Raw genomic sequence first — 17,937 nt, forward strand, 5'->3', positions numbered from 1 at the left:
TCATTTTTCAGATGAGGAAACTCCCTCCCCACAAAGTTGAATGAGTTACCCAGGGTCACACAGTAAGTAGCAGAGTGAAGATTTGAACTGAAGAACTGAATCCAAGGCTTTTCCCACTATATCATGCTGTCTCTTGTGTGTGCAACTATAAAGGAATAACAAAATGTTTCAGTTTTTGTTTCTTCTCAAACCTTATTTCTATATCCCAATCCTCCTTTACATATGTTTTTTAGGGAAATCATGATTGAGAGAAGCAAGTGGAAGTAGATGATGTATGGTTTTTGTTTTGTTTTGTTTTATCATTAAAGTCGTGTTGAGTTAGGGTTAACTAACATGCTTAACAGCTTATCTTAATACTTGCTTCATTTTCTGAAGCATCTTCTTACAAATGGGGAATATATGATTATAGTAAAATCCAGGGAGGTTTGATTTTTGCCTTTGGAGTTATAGGCTTAATTTTGTGAAAGGAAATAAATGAGAGTTCCTATAGTGATGAACACACATTAGTGACCTATCTTGCTGATTTGATATTCCAACATTTGCTCTTTGGTATCTGAAGCAGGATGTCAATACTTTTGCTTGCCTTTGATTATCACTGGGATCTGTGTTTCTAAATATCTATCTACATATTTAAGGTATACTTTTCCACCCAATTTTAAAGTGCTGTCACGGTTGGCAGTCACAATTTGTGTTGTTTTCAAATTGAATAGCAAGTGTGCCCCTCTTGCTTCTTATAAATATTTTCTTATTGGTTTCCATGCATCTTATCTAAGAGGGAAATTTTTATTTGATTACAAAAGTGGGTCCTGAATCAGAAAGTGCCTTTTTTTTAGTGTTAGGGCAGATTATTGCCCTTGTCTGGTTTAGAGCAGAGTCTTTATTTGGGGCCTGAGTGCTTACCTGGACCTAATCTTGTGACCCAAACCAAAGTATATTTGGATTATTTCTAAATGGGATATGTATCTTAGTTCAGTTACCAGCCTTATGGCGTGGCCCACAAAACTCCTGAGAGCAGGCTGGAACCAAATTAAAATGTAATTGAGAAATGTTTATATATATATATATATATTTTTTTTTTTTAACCACTCAACCTAGATAATGTGAATTTGTGGTTTTCTAAGTCACTAAGTGCTCCACAAGTATCCACGGTTGACAGATCTGCCTTAACCTTTTTGTTTGCTTGGAATTATTTTCCGTTCCCCCTAAACAATTAGAGTAACTTGAGATTTCTTCTTTTTGGTTCTTATAGTAATCTCTTTAAGTAGTCTACATTGAAGGTGGTGTTCTGTAGTATTCTGTTTTTTAATTACCCTGCCAGACACCATGTCTTTGTTGGTCATTTTTGCTAAATTTTTTTCTTTATTGTAAGAGGGGGTTTCAATCAGTAGTGAACCAAAATAACTGGAATGTAAAGGCAGGGATAAAATATTTAAAATAAGCAAAATTCAAGTGCTATTCATTAAAAATAATAAACTACCTAATATATATAGCCTTTACTACTCGTCTGTTATCAAATCAGCCCCTGTTTTTATTCTACTAGGGTTTTTTATATATAGAAAATATTTATGTTTCCTAATTTCAGAGCTTAGAAGTTTTTTTTTAATCATTTACATTGGTTAGATAAGTCATGTTAAAGAAACAACAGGAGAAAAGGTCAAGTGACCTACCTGACTAGAATAGTAATTGTGTAATCATTTGCCATATTATCTCTAAAGTCTTAGGTTCTTAGTTACTTGGGACAATCATTTAGTTTTTTTATTTAGACATGGTCTTTTTTTTTTTTTGACCCTTGTTTTAAGTAACATCTTTAAGAGAAGGACAAGGGCTATGCAGTTGGGTCAGTTGACTTGTTCAGGGCTACACAGCTAGTAGATAACTGAGATCAAATTTTAAACCTGGAACCTTCTAACTCCAAGACTACTGCTCTATCTACTATTCTCTCTACCTGTCCCTACCTCCCACATTTTAAACTTTTTTTTTATTGAGAAAACATAATGAAAGAAATCAGAAAATTAACCAGAGGTTCAGTAGAAGTGAGTTACCATAATACCTATTAGTAGCTAGGTCCTTTAGATGAAGGCCCAGCATCAGGAAGTTCTAGACTATAAATCCATCTGTAGTATGTACCAGCCACTGTTTCCTGAGCATTACAGTGTTATTATGGTAAGGCTAGTAGAAAGGACTTCCATTTATCAAGTTCAACCCAACATAATACTTTACTGATAATCCCTTCCATAATATAATTTTCTGCATTGTGGTTTTGATACATTATGGATTATCATAAGAAATTAAATGGGAATTTTTTGAGAGTTTTGGGGCAACCTGCCACAGAAAACATGAAGGCCAGCAGATGACACAAAAATTAGAGACTCAGAATAAATAAATATATGTTATATATGTATGTGTGTGTGTAGTATTGTATAATAGCAACATATTTTATTTTTTAATACCATTTATGCAATTTCTTTTACTGTAAACACCTCACAAAGGAAAAAGAAAAAATTCAGACTTTTTCTCTGGTGTGAAGGGAGTGCCAAAAAATTTTACGTGAATTTACCAGGTTGTGGGGACACCAGGTTCCTAACCCCCATGATGTGGAAAGGAGAACTATACACATTTTATAATTAGGATGTCTTGAAGAGAGAGAGAGAGAGAGAGAGAGAGAGAGAGACAGAGAGAGAGAGAGAGAGACAGAGAGAGAGAGAGAGAATGAGAGAATGAAAATGAATATGAGTGTCCACATAAGGAAAACTCATTTAATAATGTTGAGTGACTAAAACTTTTGTAAGTTATGAGAAAAATAATTCTGAGATATTCTATAAGCTCTCTTCAAATAGACTTTTAAAAATTGTTAATTTTGACTTTGATTTTATTGTAAAGAGTTATGATATTTAGTATATGCATCTTGCTTCTTCACTTCAGGCTTTATTAGTAATAATGATTGATTTTGCAGAATTATGTCTCTTCTGGGTGAATTTCATAGTTTCATCAAGATATAAACTATAAATTTTATGAGTATGTCACAGAAATTGTAACTTTTCCGTGTCATTATATCCCATACAGTTCTTGATAGTGTTTTCACATAAATTCTCTGTAAAGTATTTACTGACCCAACTGGAGGTCTTTAACTCTTTTTTTTGTGTGTCTTAGTACTTTCTGCCATGTTGCTGAGACTCTCCCTCTATTCTCCCTTCTTGCTATGTGAACTTCTACCTCTTCTTCTAGTCTTACATGCCCCTTTTAATGTACTTCCAGGTTTTTTTTTTGATATATGTGCAGTCTGCTTATATGTATCATACATATGTCTTAGAAGTTATTTGTAACTTTAGTTCTTTTAATAGCTGTGGTATTCCTTGATTTATATTACTAGGAAAATACATTTACATTGGAGAGGTGAGATTCCATAGTATTTAAGTCCTTGGGATTATATAAAGGTACTATACAGTTTTCCAAATTCAAGCTAACATGATTTAAAAAATTTTTTTTTCAGTTTTGGGTTCAACTTAATACAATTTTGATCTGTTTTGTTTTTACAGTGTTCATAGTTAAATCAGTTTTTTGCACAGCTGAATTTCACTGTAAAGGCTTTGTAGTTTTGGAGGGCTCAATGCAATTGGTTCAGTGTCACCATTGGATCAATTATTTAGCCTTGTAGTCAGTAGGATACTCTTTTGTTTGGACTCATGCAGAACTTATTGTTTCATTAAACTGGTGAATTCCTTTTGTGAATATCTCTGTCCTTGTTTAATACTTCCTGTGTGGTCTTTGTTCAGCAGATCATTGAACAAAGCTGACAGTTTATGATCTCTGCAGTTATCTGTTATAGTGTGTTGTCTGATTTTGATGTGTGTATGAGACATAATACGTAATATAAATAAAGAGAGCCTGTGTTCCTTGTACCTTTCTTTTATGTGAGCAGAAAGATATGACGATTTGTTTTTTAAAAGCCAAAGCAGCTGCAAAAACCTGTCTAGTTTCGTCTCCCCTTTCCTTTGGTAAATGAACCAGCTGTGGCCTTTTCCCCATTCTATTGGAATGTTCACTTTGAGATACCTTGAAAATTGCTCTCCATAGTATCTTTTACAGTTGTGTGACTTTTAGCATAACTTTTTGTCTTCTCTGTACTTGGCCAGACCCAGCTCTCCTTTCCAGTTTATCTTCTTGAGTGTTTTTGCCGTTTCTTCATATAGTCTATTGGATCCTGTGATGCTGGAGAAACTAAATGGGATAGTTGCACTTTTGTTGGTAGATAACAATATATTGTTTATATAAATGTAGGTCCAGAAGATGTTTCATTTTGTATGTCATCCATCCTTCTGGTTTCATTGATAAATGTCAGAATAATCTGGCTTACTTGGTTCTTGTGCTTAGTTCTCAAAGGACTCATTTTTTTTTTGAGACCTTCTTGTTGACAGACTTTTGTAATGTTTACTGGTTAATTTTGTATTGTCAACTAGTGTTGCTCTAGGATGCCGTGTCTTTCTGCTCATCTAGGAGATTTGCTGACTGAAGTGGCATCTCTGTTCTTTTAGCATTTTCCTTATAGTGAATGCTTTGAAGTTAGAAATGGTGATAGTCAGTACCTGTATTTTTTGTTCGTTTTCTAAATTATTGGCACAATCACATTTATTATTACCATTTAAAATCTGGTGAAACTGAATCCCCTGATGCCTATATTCACCTTTCTGATAGACCTGAGTTTGTGGTCTTTTTTTATAATAGCTATTGTGTGGATGGCAATGTGGCTGTGGTTTAGTTTCTTCCCTGGTATGTCAGATGATTGGTCAAAGATCACATCTTGAGTGTGTTTGAATTAATATGTGTGCTTTTATATGTGATTTTAATACCTCCTGTGCCCTCTTCCCCATGAGTCTATTATCATTATTTTGGGAGAGGCCTGTATAAGCCCTAAGGACAATTTTGTGTTTTCGTGTTGTGCTTTTGGGGTTTCGGTAGCTCTTTTTACCAATTACCCCCAAATGTAATATGTTTTTCCCTTCTTTTCCTTCCCTCTCCTTTATATATTAGTAAATAGAGATTTTTAAATACTTTGGCTACTGATTATAATTTCAGTAATATCTGTTGTTTAAGATTATATAGTGCTTATTAAAATATTTTCTTGAACAAAAAACTGTCTTCTTTCCCTCCCACCTTCCACATTCCTACGCCATTGAAAAGAACAAAAAATTAACAAAACTTTTGTAACAATTGCACATTTTAAAGCGAAACAGTTTTCCATATTGGCCATGTCTTTAAAAAAAAGTCTCATTCTGTGCCCTGAGTTCATCACCCATCAGTGTTTAGCACAGTGCTTGTCATACGGTAGGCACTTAATAAATGTTGATCAATTGATTGTCAGGAGATGAATAGCGTGCTTCATCATTGGTTCTCAGAAATTACAGTTGTTCATTGTGTTGAATAGAGTTGTTTTACAAAGCTATTTATTTTTACAGTGCTGTTATATAAATTATTCTTCTGTTTCTTTTTACTTCAGTCTCCATAAGTTTGTGTTAGTCTTCTCCAGTTTCTATGAAACCATCCCTTTCATTCTTTTTTTTTAACACCATAGTATTCCATTATTGTCATATACCAAGTTTGTATAGCTATTTTCCAATTATAGATACCCCCTTAGTTTCAAGTTCTTTGGTAAAGAGTAACTATAAATATTTAAAAATATGTGATTTCCTTTTCCTTCTTCATTAATTGCCTTAAAATATCAGTCAAAGAATGTGCCCAGTTGAGTCACTTTTTGAGTGTAGTTACAAATCAACTTCCAGAATGAAACCAATCCACAACTCCTGGAGGTTGCAATTCTTTGATTTAAAAAAAAAAAAAAGTCTCCCCTCCCTATTCCCATATGTATTTCAAAATGGGATATGTAAATTGTGTTTCTATAAATGGCTGTCCTTTTACAAAAGTAGAAATAGGGTATAGGAGTGGGCCAATTAAAGAGAACTATTTCTGAAACTTTTGGGTACTGGGTCCCAGAGTGCTTCCTGATAGATTGGAACCCATTGGTGAGTGAAAGTTAGAAATGTGTTTTCTTTCTTTTACACACCATTCCAGGCAGAGGAGAAGGGTGCTTCTGAATCCATTCTTTTACATTTCTATTTAGCTGTTGTTAGGGGAAACTCAAAGGAGTGATCCAATGAGGAGTTCTGATATCTTGGATTAGGTAGAGGATTTAGGGAATGGGGAGGTAGCTGCTCTCAGGCTGGCTGCCTGCCAGGACAGAATAAGTGAGCCTGCTTGATAGAGTCCCTCTAAGTACTTTCTAGTTCTGGAAGGCTGAGAAGACACACACCAAAGGATATGGCAGGACCTTATTTTCAGGTAGTTGTTGTTAAAGGTTAGTTACCTTAATTTTATGAAATCCCATGTTGCTTGACTCTGATGGGTGACATAGCTGAGATATTAAAAGGGCAACCAGGTGGAACCATAGTGCCCAGGGCTTAGGGCCTGAAATGAAGAAAGCCCGAGTTCAAATCCAGCCTCAGACACTTAGTTGCTGGGTAACCATGGGCAAGTCACTTAACTCCTGTTTGCCTCAGTTTCCTCATCTGTAAAACAGGGATGATAGCATCTGCTTCCCAGGGATTGTTGTGAGGATCAAATGAGAAAATCCTTGTAATGAATTTCGCATAGTGCCTGGCACATAGCCACTACATAAATATTAGCAATTATCACAGTACTATATGAGCATTTATAATTTAATGTTTTTTCCTCCCATGTTACTAATTGTCTTGATCGATATCAGATTTCTTAGATGACATAAGAGATTTCTTTGGATTGTAGATGGTAGATAAAATGTCGTTGAAGTAGCATTTCCTTTTTAGTACTCTTCTCTTTTCTTGGGAAATGTTGTTAAGAGTAGGCTTTAAACTAAAATCCAGTCCTGAAATCTGTGCCTTGATGATGACCTTCTAATGGATCTCTAAGCCCTTTACTTTCTTGCATTTTGGGTTTATCACTCAAATAGCAGATGTATATGTGAGGGGTAGAATGGGAGTAGGGGTTGAGGTGGGGTGGGGGGTTGTATTTTGAAAAAAGCTACTTTATAACTTGGGTTTGAGTGAATAAATTTGCAGTCATGGGAATTTGTGGAGTGTTTTCCACTTCCATCACATTTCTCTCCTCTTCTTTGGCCACCATAATCTTGCCACTTCTTGAATCCTTGATTTCTTTTTCTGTTCTGTTTATGATTGGTGTGCCTTTTTGCTGTGGTTAACAGGAGCTCTAGGCTAGTCATTTTCATATGGATCATTTACTATTCAAATTTTTTTTTTACCAATTACACAGAAGTTTGTGTTCATTATCTTCTCAGATGTTAGTAGTTTGACTTTGAACATTTGTTCATCTTCTGTGGCACAGGAATTGGAAGTTTGATTGATCTCTCTTTGCATGTTCCTTACTTAACATAAAGTCTGATTGGCCCCTGCAGTCTGATAAAATGATAAGAGCAGAAACCAACACTATATTTTAATGGTTATCTTTCTCCTCTCACTTCTTTAGATTTTTCCTTTAAAATTCAATGAGTTGAACCTCAAAATGATTCCCAACAAGATGGAATAAGCTAGTGCTGTTTTCTCATTATACACGAGAAAATGCTCAATCAGTTTTAATTTGGAGTCAGCAAGACATAGGTTATCCCAGGGGTCATATGCCTGCTAACCTGAAAGGTAATTTGATTGAAGCATAAGTAAGCAGATTACTATCTTGATTAAATCTAGTTGAGACTTTAGTATCTATTTCATAGTCAAGTCAGTAATTTTGGCATTGACATTTAGTGAAAACAAATAAAAGTTTAAAATTTGAATATTCTTCTTAAAGTAGTACACTTAATAGAAAGTGACATGCTTATCAAGGTAAGAGGCCTGGATATTTGCTGCCCATAAAATTTAGGCTTTTTGAAAAGTCGTCAAGCAAAATTCATCTAATTATTGTTAAACATATTTTTGTAAATTAAACCTCAACCAGAGAATAACTCTATCTTTTCTCCACTCCATTTTGGAATCTATGACACATTGTATGCTGTGTTTCCTGTATTGTGTCCGTCCATGTGTCCTCTGACTGCATAGAAGCGGATGGTAAGATTCTTTACTCCTATCAATCATAGCCATAGTTGAATATATTGTTTCCGATAGGCTCAAATTTCCCAGCAAAATTAACTTAAATGCCTGAGTGTTACTGGGGGGTGAGGGTATTGGAGGTGGGATAGAGCATGTAGGTATTTGGAACTGTAATGAAACTTTTGAGGGTGCTTAACAAAACCTTGAAGCAAATGTTGAATGATGTGTATGGAACAGAATTTTTATTTTGAAAAAGTCTGACTGGGTTAAGATATAGGGTCAGGTCTCATCTATGTTCTAGTTGTCAAGATAAGTTGTTCTATGAAGGTTGTTCAATGGCTTGATTTGCCTAGAAAAATAAGGTTAATGTTATTTCTGTTGGAAGAGTAGCTATTTTGTTTTTGGAGTTTTGAATGGTCTCATTAGAAATAGGTGCTGTGGTCATTAAAGAAAAAGATTTATCATAAAATAAGTCTTGATTATCAATTTATAAGTCATAAGCTATTCTGTTCTTGAAGAAAAACAATTCTACTCAAAAGGCCTCTTTACAAAAGAGACAGTCTTGTAGTTAAAGGATAAGTGAGTGCTTTAGAAAAGGAAAACACAGCTGAGTGTTTTTAATTTGAAAAAGGGTCAATAGATGATGATGATAAGTATAGGATAAATAGCTAAAGGGGAGCAAGAAAGTAATATAAATCTTTAAGAAATAGAGATATGACCCAACTAGGATCATGCCTGAGAAGCAGTTTAATTACTGCTTAGTAGAGCAGTTGGCTTAAAACAACTGAAACAAACCTAAATGCATTTCCACTTGGGTTGGGTATAGAGGCATATTGTAAATCTTGACAAACCACTGAATCAATGAGAAATTGTCTTCTGACTTGAATAATAAATGCATTGCTTCTTTACTGCTTGTAATTTTGAACTCTTAAACCATCATGTAGGGATGTAGGGAACCTGTTTGAAATGGGTCATGTTAGAAATTATTGCTAAAAGTAGAGATTCCATTATTTTGTGTAAGATTCCACTGCTCTTCTTCTGCCCAGTTGGACAGGAATTCCAGAATAGAAAGTAGTGGGTCCAGTTTGATTAAAGGCAGCTGGAAATACTGGATTCTAAAGGTTATAGACACATGGTAAAAGTCTATCTTTAGGCAAGTAAAGTCAGAATGAAGTGGAGTCTATGTTGAAATAGGTTTGCTTTCTCTTAGATGTTAAGAAAAATTTAATTTTTGTTGAATGATTTAAATATATATACATGTCAATAATAGCTGGTATATATAGTTTGTTGATCATAAATAGTTATTCCTAAGAGTTGAATTCAAGATCCATTTTAAAATTTGAATTACAGTGCATTGAAAGGCAATAATAAAGGAAAGTAAATATAAAGTATGTATGTAATAATTTTGTTCCCAAGATACTAAAAGAGATGTTTTGTTTGACTCAGGGATGGGCTAGAGATTGGAGTGGGGTGGGTGGAGAGTGAAAGGGGAGAAATCCTGGATGCTACTTTTTCTTTTTGGCCATTTTGTCAGTCTCAGTAGTAAACATTGATACTTAACTATGAAAGCTGGGGCACTTTGCTGCTGTCTTACACTTAGGACAGGGATTCTTCCCAAATCTTTCTTTTAATTTTTTAAGGTAAATTAGATGAAGTATTATGGAATACTTTGGACATAGAAGAGTTTGATTCGTAATGCTCATATCTATGTGGGGTATTGTAGAAAATAAACTAGTGATTAGTTTATGTTAATGTTAAAAAGAGAAAAATAAACTAGTTTTTGTCATTTAAATACTTGGGGTTAGTTGCTAACGAAGTAAAGTCTCCTTTTAATCAGACATTTCCATACATTCCCATTACCTTCTTTTATTATAGTTGTAGCAGTGTACCTTGGTGTTCTCTGATGGCTTTGTGTAGAATTAGTTCAAATACAGGAAGATGAAATGAAAAATTGGGCATGTTGGATTGTTGAAGACCCAAGTAGATCCTTACCTTGTTTCTACCCAAGTTCAGGACTTGTGAATTTGGAATTTTGTCTTCAAAATGTTCAGAATTACTTTTAGAATATAGGTCTTAACCAAAGGTTTGTGAATTTCTCCTTACCCAGTTTTCCTGGCTAAGCTAATAATAACATTTTGTGAAATGTTAAACCTAGAAACATGTATTTTACTGAGCTGCTTTGATTCATAAGTGACTATTTTAATATTTTGCTCTAACTTTGTATATTCTGATCTGACTTGGGGTTTTGTAAAGCTGATATTTATTCCGTTTAGTGTACAACACCAGAGAAACAAAAGTTTTTTTGCATGTGCTTGCCTTTTGTCCCAACTGCTTGTCACAGTGGTAGGATAAATGCCTGTGGGGTCCACAAAAATATGTCGACAAAAATGCCTGCTTTCCATCAGTTGTAATCTGATTCGTGTGATTCTTTTTTGTGTCTGTGTGGACTTGGTAAGGGAGTCATATTTTTCCTTAAATTTTGATCATTTCACTTATGTCACTATTAATTTCCTGAAGTCTTTGCAGTGATTTGACTTTTCTAATTTCCATTCTTGATTCACTTCAGTTTAGTGAATATTTATTGATAATCCACAGGTACAGTGGTCTCATTTTGTGTCCAGTATGAGTGTGCAGACCTCAAGCTGACCCCACAGTTAAGAAGGTGTTTTACACGTGTCCCCTTTCTTGACTCTCTGTGAGAATACTATGCTTCCCAGTGTTGTGGTATTCCACCCATTGTGGTATTTCTGAAAAAATCTGTGAGTTTTATAGTAATAAGTGATAATTCTAAATCATTAGATTACTAATAATAGTTCAGATATTATTTTAGGCACCACAGAAACTAATCAAACTAGTAAATTCTGGTTGATGAAGGAAGGTCAGAGGTATTTGTGGGGTTTTAAAAATAATGGATGGATATTATAATTTTCTTGTTTTGTTATATGGAGCTTATTGGTTACTTTCCCTACTTTGTGTTTTTTGGGGGAGGGGGCACAGTTATTAAGAGCCATATAGAATTCAGGTAGCAGCAGAGATTAGAATCCCTTTGCCATTAAATTTTGGTTACTGGTGTTTAAGCTAGGTCCAGTACAGGAAATTTGATTAATGTTGATTCTTGTGCAAAGTTAAACTTGGTGAAAAATGACAGGACATGGAATTTTCAAAACCCTGGGACTTGGGATCAAAACATTCATTTCCTAATACCTGTTCTGTTTCTGAGAAGAATCTTGTGAGAAATACATTAACAGTTGAGCACATTGCGGTTTTGATTTGAGTCTTTTCTCCTGCATTGCAGTTATGATAGAATTTGTTCACTTGTTTTATGTTACAAATAATGGGGATATTATAGTTGTATCATGTGCAGATTCACTTTAATCCTAATTTGATTAGAAAGATCAATACTAGGATGTTGAAAATGCAGTGTGACCTTGAAAAGATGAATTTAAGTACTGATTTGTCTCTAATAGACATCCATGTGTTTTTTTCTGTTTCAAAATAGCAGATTTTACTTGATTATTGAAAGAAACTTATTTTGTTTCTTTTAAATGATTCATATTTGGTTTTTTTCTTCCTGCTTTGACTGAGGCAGGAGAGAAATGAATGGCAAAGTGAACTCTCTCTTGTGTTGTGACTAGATTTTTGCATAATTGCTTAATGCTTTGTTGGGCAGTTTTAGGTAAACTGCTGAAGGTTGAATAGAAATTGAACTTGCTGGCTAAAGCGATCTAATACTTTGCATTTGGAATCCTTTGGAGATGTGTCTTCTGTGCTGTGCTCTGCTCTCCTGTGGGTAGGCTTATGTGTTTCAGAGCTATCTATCTGATACTTTAAACCAGCACTAACCATGAAATGCTTCAGAATGGGGAGTAAATCACTTCCCAGGTAATTCCCCCATCCCTCGCACGCAACCCGTTTGGGAAAAGCTTAGAGCAGATGTTTCTACCATGTGTCTGGTTTTGAGGCATTTGTCCTAATTGACCCACTCTTTTCTCCACAGGAGGAAGAAGAACAAGAGGAAGAAGATGATGATGAAGATGATGATGACACAGATGACCTTGATGAACTTGACACTGATCAGCTGCTGGAAGCAGAGTTAGAGGAGGATGAAAACAATGAGAACGCTGGCGAGGATGAGGATGGTGATAATGACTATTCTCCTTCAGATGAAGAGCTGGCTAACTTGCTTGAAGAGGGAGATGAAGGGGAAGATGAAGACTCTGATGCTGATGAGGAAGTTGAACTGATACTGGGAGACAGTAAGTATAGACAGGACCATCACTCTGATCCTAGGAAGCATCAGAGAGTTTTTATTCCTACATGCCAACCCAGACAGAGAGTCAAACATGTCTTCTTTGCTCTGCCCTCAGCTGCTAACCATACATTTCCCTTGGAGGAAAGGCAAAGTCAGCATCTGTGTTCATTTGCTATCTCACCGCCTAAACTGTGTAACCAACTGGCCATGGTCCCTTACCTTCAGAGGACTAAACTTCCTAGATCAGACGGAAAAAGTTTAGTTGTTTGTTCCATCTGAGGGGCACGTCTGAATTCATCAGAAGAAGCTCTCATGAACAGTTATTCATTTCTAAAGAGATAAAGTGATAGAGTCCATTGTGTTGTCCTTTTCCTCTCTGCTGTTGGCTCCTCCCTCTTAGACGTGGTGGGGCTCCTTCTCCCTTCTAGCTTCTTTCTATTCTGCTTAGCATTTCTTACTCCTTTTCCTCCTCCTCCTCCTCCTCCTTTTGATGAATAAGCTTACAAAGCCTTAGGTGGTAAATTTCCCATTAGGACCAAACTGGATGGCCCTATATACATCTGAGATAGGGTTGCCCCTTGTCTTTGCTCAGGAGTCCTGTGCAAGCCAGCTAATGATGTAAACTAAGATCATGTTTACAAGTTAGCTGAACTGTCATACTCCTTTAGAGCAGACTCCCTCCAGTTTAGGCTGCTCACCAGCCCCTCGGTGGTAAGATGTGCGCATCACTGGCAGATTCATTCATGCTGTTCTTCTGTTTCGTTGTAGTGCTTCACTGCCCATCTGTGGCCAAACTCATGAATTTTGGGGAAATAATCCCTATGATCTCCAGCGGGTTTTCTTATATATAGTCCAGTCAGCACTTTTAAAGGTGGTAGGTATTATGTCCAGAGAGAAGAGGACACAACACAGACCTAATTAAAGCCAAGCCTCGCCATAGTTGACCTGTTTTTATAATGGATGGGTTTGGTGGTGGCGGGGAAGGTGGTTGGGGACAGAGGGGAGGAAATTATTTAGTTGGAAGTATAATTCAGGCGTTCCCCTTAAACCGTGATGCAAGGACATTTTCTTTGGGATAAATCTTGCAGGTTCTAATCTAAGAATCTAAAACCAACTTGGAGGAGACTGGCTTCTGTGTAGCCATTTCCATGAGCCCTTCTTTCTGTTGCTTAAGGAAACTTTTGTGGGGAGGAGTCGGGGACCATAGCTCCATCTGTCCTACTGATAGAAAGGAGAGGACTGTTTATCAGCCTCTGTTTCCTGCACTTGGAGACTTGAGATACTAGGAGAACTCTGAAGATGGGGCAATACTCTGGAGAGACTTTTGCCTTGTCCCAGGAAGGGTTCATATTCAGCAATGGGTTTTTTTTCCTTCGTCAGAGGATCTGGCAGGGAATAAGGGGTGGGTGAAACATATCAACATTATTGTAAAAGTGGGTGGAACAAGTTTTATTAAACATTTTTATTGTACTTGATAAAATTGGACACGGGGTACAAGCTATATCGACATTGTCAATTTTTAATTCACTTAAATGACAAGGGATTAGTGAGGCACATTAAAAGGGGTGGCAAGCAGCCGTGGCGGAGAGTAAAGTCCAGCTCGTGGTGGTGCCAGCTAATGCAAGTGAGTACTGCTTTCATTTCTCAATTTTTTAGTTTGAATGCAAGGCCACCAAAATTTGGGTTTGGCTTGTAAAATTACTTCTTGTTCTCGCCACCAGGGCACCAAGTATTTTAAATTTGGGAACTACTTTCAAGCCCAAACTATAGGCACAGTACTTACATTGCTTAGAGTGGGAAAGCTGATGTAGAATTCCAGCTTGGGGGAAAAAAGCAGCTTAAATTAGGATTCTTATGGGTGCTCTGGGGGAAGAGGGAGATTGGAAAGGTACAGGTGTAGGAAAAAAATTTATAGTGAGCATAGAGTCCAAAACTACATTATCAGTATCACCTGGAGTTCGAGAGCAGATGTAAATTGTACTTAGTCCACTTTGGTTTTCAAAGTTGTTATGACAGTGAAAGCAGGGTTTTGCAGTATTTAGCCTTTTAAGCTATAGTGGGGACAAGGCTTGGGCATTGCTGTTGCCCTATCAGTTCTATGTTCTAGCTCATCTGTCCGGTTGAAGAACTCGTTTACTTACTTTTAGGGTCAGCATGTTTCCTAAGACTTTGCAGTGCCCTAAAGAGGACTTTTCTAGGTATTTGGTTTGGTACATGCTATTAGGCATCTATTTTACTCTTTAAAAAAAATCAGTTACACAGGCTAAATATGAAGGAAGTTCTTTAGCATGAGTTATATTGATAGTCGTGTTGATGAGGAGGGCTGGTAAAGCATTTATATAACCATGTTTGCCATATATCTTTACTATCAAAAATCCCTTAGCTTTGGATTTTTCTCATTTCCCTTAAGTAAGAAACCAGTCAACAAGAGTAGTGTCTTGAAAACCAACCTGCCTTCTTACATAATTTTCTAGAGTCCAGTTTCAGAGTATCAAAATTTGGATCAACCTGTTTGAACTTCACTTAAGAAAGATTATGATTCCATGAGTTCCCTTTCCTTGGTGGTCAGGCATGTAGGTGAGCCTGATGGTTAGGTGTCACTTTCCATTGGTGGGTCCATTTGGTATACCCTAGTTTCCAGCTGTATCTTTGGATATCTCTAAGACACAAGAGGAACCTAGGATTTTGAGTGGGGAGGTCAAGTGCTTAAGTACACATTAGGTAATAGGCTATGTTGGCCTCCTTTTTCTTCTCTGAACTCCTAGCTTCCTGTCAACCCTTTTCTAGATTACTGAAGAAAACGCTTTAGCATGTTGATGAGATTAGATACTATTAGTGATTTGCTCCAGTAATTTCAAGCCTCTGTTCTCTGATCTTCTTTTCTTGTTTTCTTAACTCTTAGGAGATCTTTGCCTCCTGTCCCTTCTGCTTGATTGTGACTTCTCTGACTCCTGGGGCAGTTACTTCTTTAGCCATCTGGTCTAGCCTTAACTCAAGGTCTTTATTGTTTACCTCTCCTGGTTACAATATATCTTCTTGGTTTTTCTTCTGCAGAAGATTGTGATAAAGGAAATGATGTTTGGGAAGATGCTTTGCTTTTACCTGTGATTTCCAAAAAGGTGGTTAATTCTAGTACCAGAAAAAGTTTGAAGGATAAAACTTCGCAGAGTATGGTACTTAACCTTTACCCATTTGGGGGCTTTGCGCTTTTGCCAGTCACGTAGCTAAGAAGCCAACTCATTTCCTTCAGGAGGAATTATAGGACTTGTTGAAAAATTTTGTTTTCTCATTCATTGACATGCTTTCTGTTTTGTGAACAGCCAAGGAGGGTGCTGAAACCAGAGGCAGCTTTCTCCTCTCTGTCCTGCTTGACTTCGAATTATACCTGATGACCCCCTTTTGAATGGCCACTTAGGCTTCAGAAATGAAGAGGCAGTTGAGAGAATCAGATTTGGCTCCTTGCATTTCCAATCAGTGTTATATAAGAGGGCATTAGTTCAGCCTGGCAGATGTGAGGGGGAAGGGACATAATGAAGCAGGTTACCAGAGTTTTATCCCCATAAAAGCTGCTCGGTGGTGTGTTCCAGGTAGGCCTTCGATCTATTGAGAGTAGGAGTAAGTCACAAGGAAGTCAAATTCTTACCTTGCGTTTCCAAATAGCCTCTCCTTTGGCATTGCTGTGAGATGGCTTATTCTCCATAGGTAATTGGCTTATAGTTGGAAGTCTGCACAGGTCATTTTTCTTTAGAAGGTAGTTTACATCAATGATTTATCTCAGACCTTCTCTAGCAGAAAAAGATTTGATGAGTGTTGGATTGAAGGAGAGTCTAAGAATTTTAGGGGAAAATATCCAAATTCCTTCAAACTAGAGCCTCACTACTTACAGTTCCCCTGTCTAGTCCACAGGAAACCCAGGTGGGCTGGAATATTCAATTTACATGGAGTTTGTATAAAAAATGACCCTCTTTGCCCAAGTAGATCTAAGGTGGGAGGGCCCCTATGTAAGTCTTACCTCTTTTATCTAAGAGCACTATCCTGAATAACATCTTGGTATTCTCTGTCCCTTGCACTCAAGGCAGGGGTATTGGATCCTTGGGGCTTAGCTGCAGATCTGACTTGAAGCCCTGCAACAGCCCTGTGCTCTCAGGGTCAGTGCTGCATGGCATGGACACCTGCTAAAGCTGGATGTGGTGATTCTTTGGGGACCACTGAAAACCTTTTTATTTGGGTTGAGGTTCCCATTGGCTGCACAGGTTTTTTGAGCCAGCTGAAGTGTTCCTCAGAGCACAGAAAGGTTAAACTGCCTTGGCCCTTTTTAAAGAATATTGAGCTGAGATTTCCCAGGGTAGGCTATGGTTGCCAGCAACAGATGTGCTCGCAGCTGCCAACACCAAGGAGCTAATTGGTATGTTTTCTCCTTTCTTGAAATGGTAATTGACCCACTCAGGGAGGATAAAGGTAGAGCACAGTATTTTCTACCTTCCTGTAAGTTCAACACATAATCTCCTCTTTTCCCTCCCTTTTTTTTCTTTACCTTTCCAGCTGATAGCTCAGATAACTCCGATTTGGAAGATGACATCATCTTATCTTTGAATGAGTGAAGAGTGACCATCGTGTGGATGCCCACTGAAGAAGTTCTCTTCCTGGCAGGCAGGAGACCAAATGAGCAGCGAATTCAGAACAAGCCTCTCTGACGCCTCTTCTCCCCTCTCTCCCATCCCGGTCTCTATCCCTCTCCCAGGGATGTGTGTTTTTCGAGAATCTGTAGGCTTCACGCTTGGAGGGTTTTGGCTTAAGCAGAGAATCAGTTGTGCCCAGAAGTGGCCATTCAATAAAGAGATCAGGGGTTAGGCCTTTTTTCTGCCTTCTTTTCCCCCACTTCCTCCAGGATGGACAAATCTTTCCTTAAGGAAAAGCCCCACTTCTCTGGGGATATTTCACAGTATATTTTCTTTGTATAAAGTTCTTTACTAAAGAACAAGAAAATAGTTTTATATAAAAGCAAAAAAAAAAAAAATTGCAGGTGTTTATAGCAAAGAGGGTGTGAACTTATATCCACTGGGTACCTTGTCCCCTAAGCTTCATTTCCTTTGGGAGAAAGTGATGCCCGAAGATCAATATAAAGAGGCGTTTTTACACGAGTATTTAAAATGAAAAGGAAAATCGTGGTTTCTTAAATTGATAAGGATTAAGACTATTTTATTATAAATATAATATATGATTTTTAAAAAAAAAAGTTTTGTTGCCTCACATGCTGTCAGGGTGTTGGTGTTTTTTCCTTGACTTGAGGTGCCTTCGTGCCAGAACTGGGGAGGAAGGCGGGCATGGACTGCTGTTTGCCATGTATATGCACACATTCATTCACTCACCCTCACGGAATGGCAGGCAGGAGCAAGTCCTGGCATTTTGGTCATTGTGGATACTGGTTTTGTGGAGATGAGGGAACTTGTGATATAAGTTCACTCCCTCTATTTTTCTTTGTGATTCGGTTTTTTTAAATCTTTTTTTTCTTCCCTTTCTCCTGTGTGGAAATTACAAATCAAAGGCCTTTTTCTTTAATGTAAAGTGTATTTATTTAAAAAAAAGTACAAAATAAACTACAAGTCTGTCTTTGTT

General features: G+C 37.0%; 1 protein-coding gene across 1 annotated transcript in view; it reads left to right on the forward strand.

Annotated features, from left to right (window-relative positions):
* Positions 1-17,937, forward strand: part of DCAF1 (DDB1 and CUL4 associated factor 1) — a 91,856-nt gene extending 73,919 nt beyond the window's left edge. The window contains exons 23-25 of the mRNA XM_044675836.1: positions 8,079-8,087; positions 12,067-12,325; positions 16,864-17,937. Of these exons, the coding sequence (XP_044531771.1) occupies positions 8,079-8,087; positions 12,067-12,325; positions 16,864-16,922 (327 nt within the window). The 3' untranslated portion in view covers positions 16,923-17,937. The remainder of the gene's footprint in view (positions 1-8,078; positions 8,088-12,066; positions 12,326-16,863) is intronic.

The sequence above is a fragment of the Gracilinanus agilis genome, chromosome 1, assembly GCF_016433145.1.
Source record: "Gracilinanus agilis isolate LMUSP501 chromosome 1, AgileGrace, whole genome shotgun sequence".
NCBI classification, from domain to species: Eukaryota; Metazoa; Chordata; class Mammalia; order Didelphimorphia; family Didelphidae; genus Gracilinanus; species Gracilinanus agilis.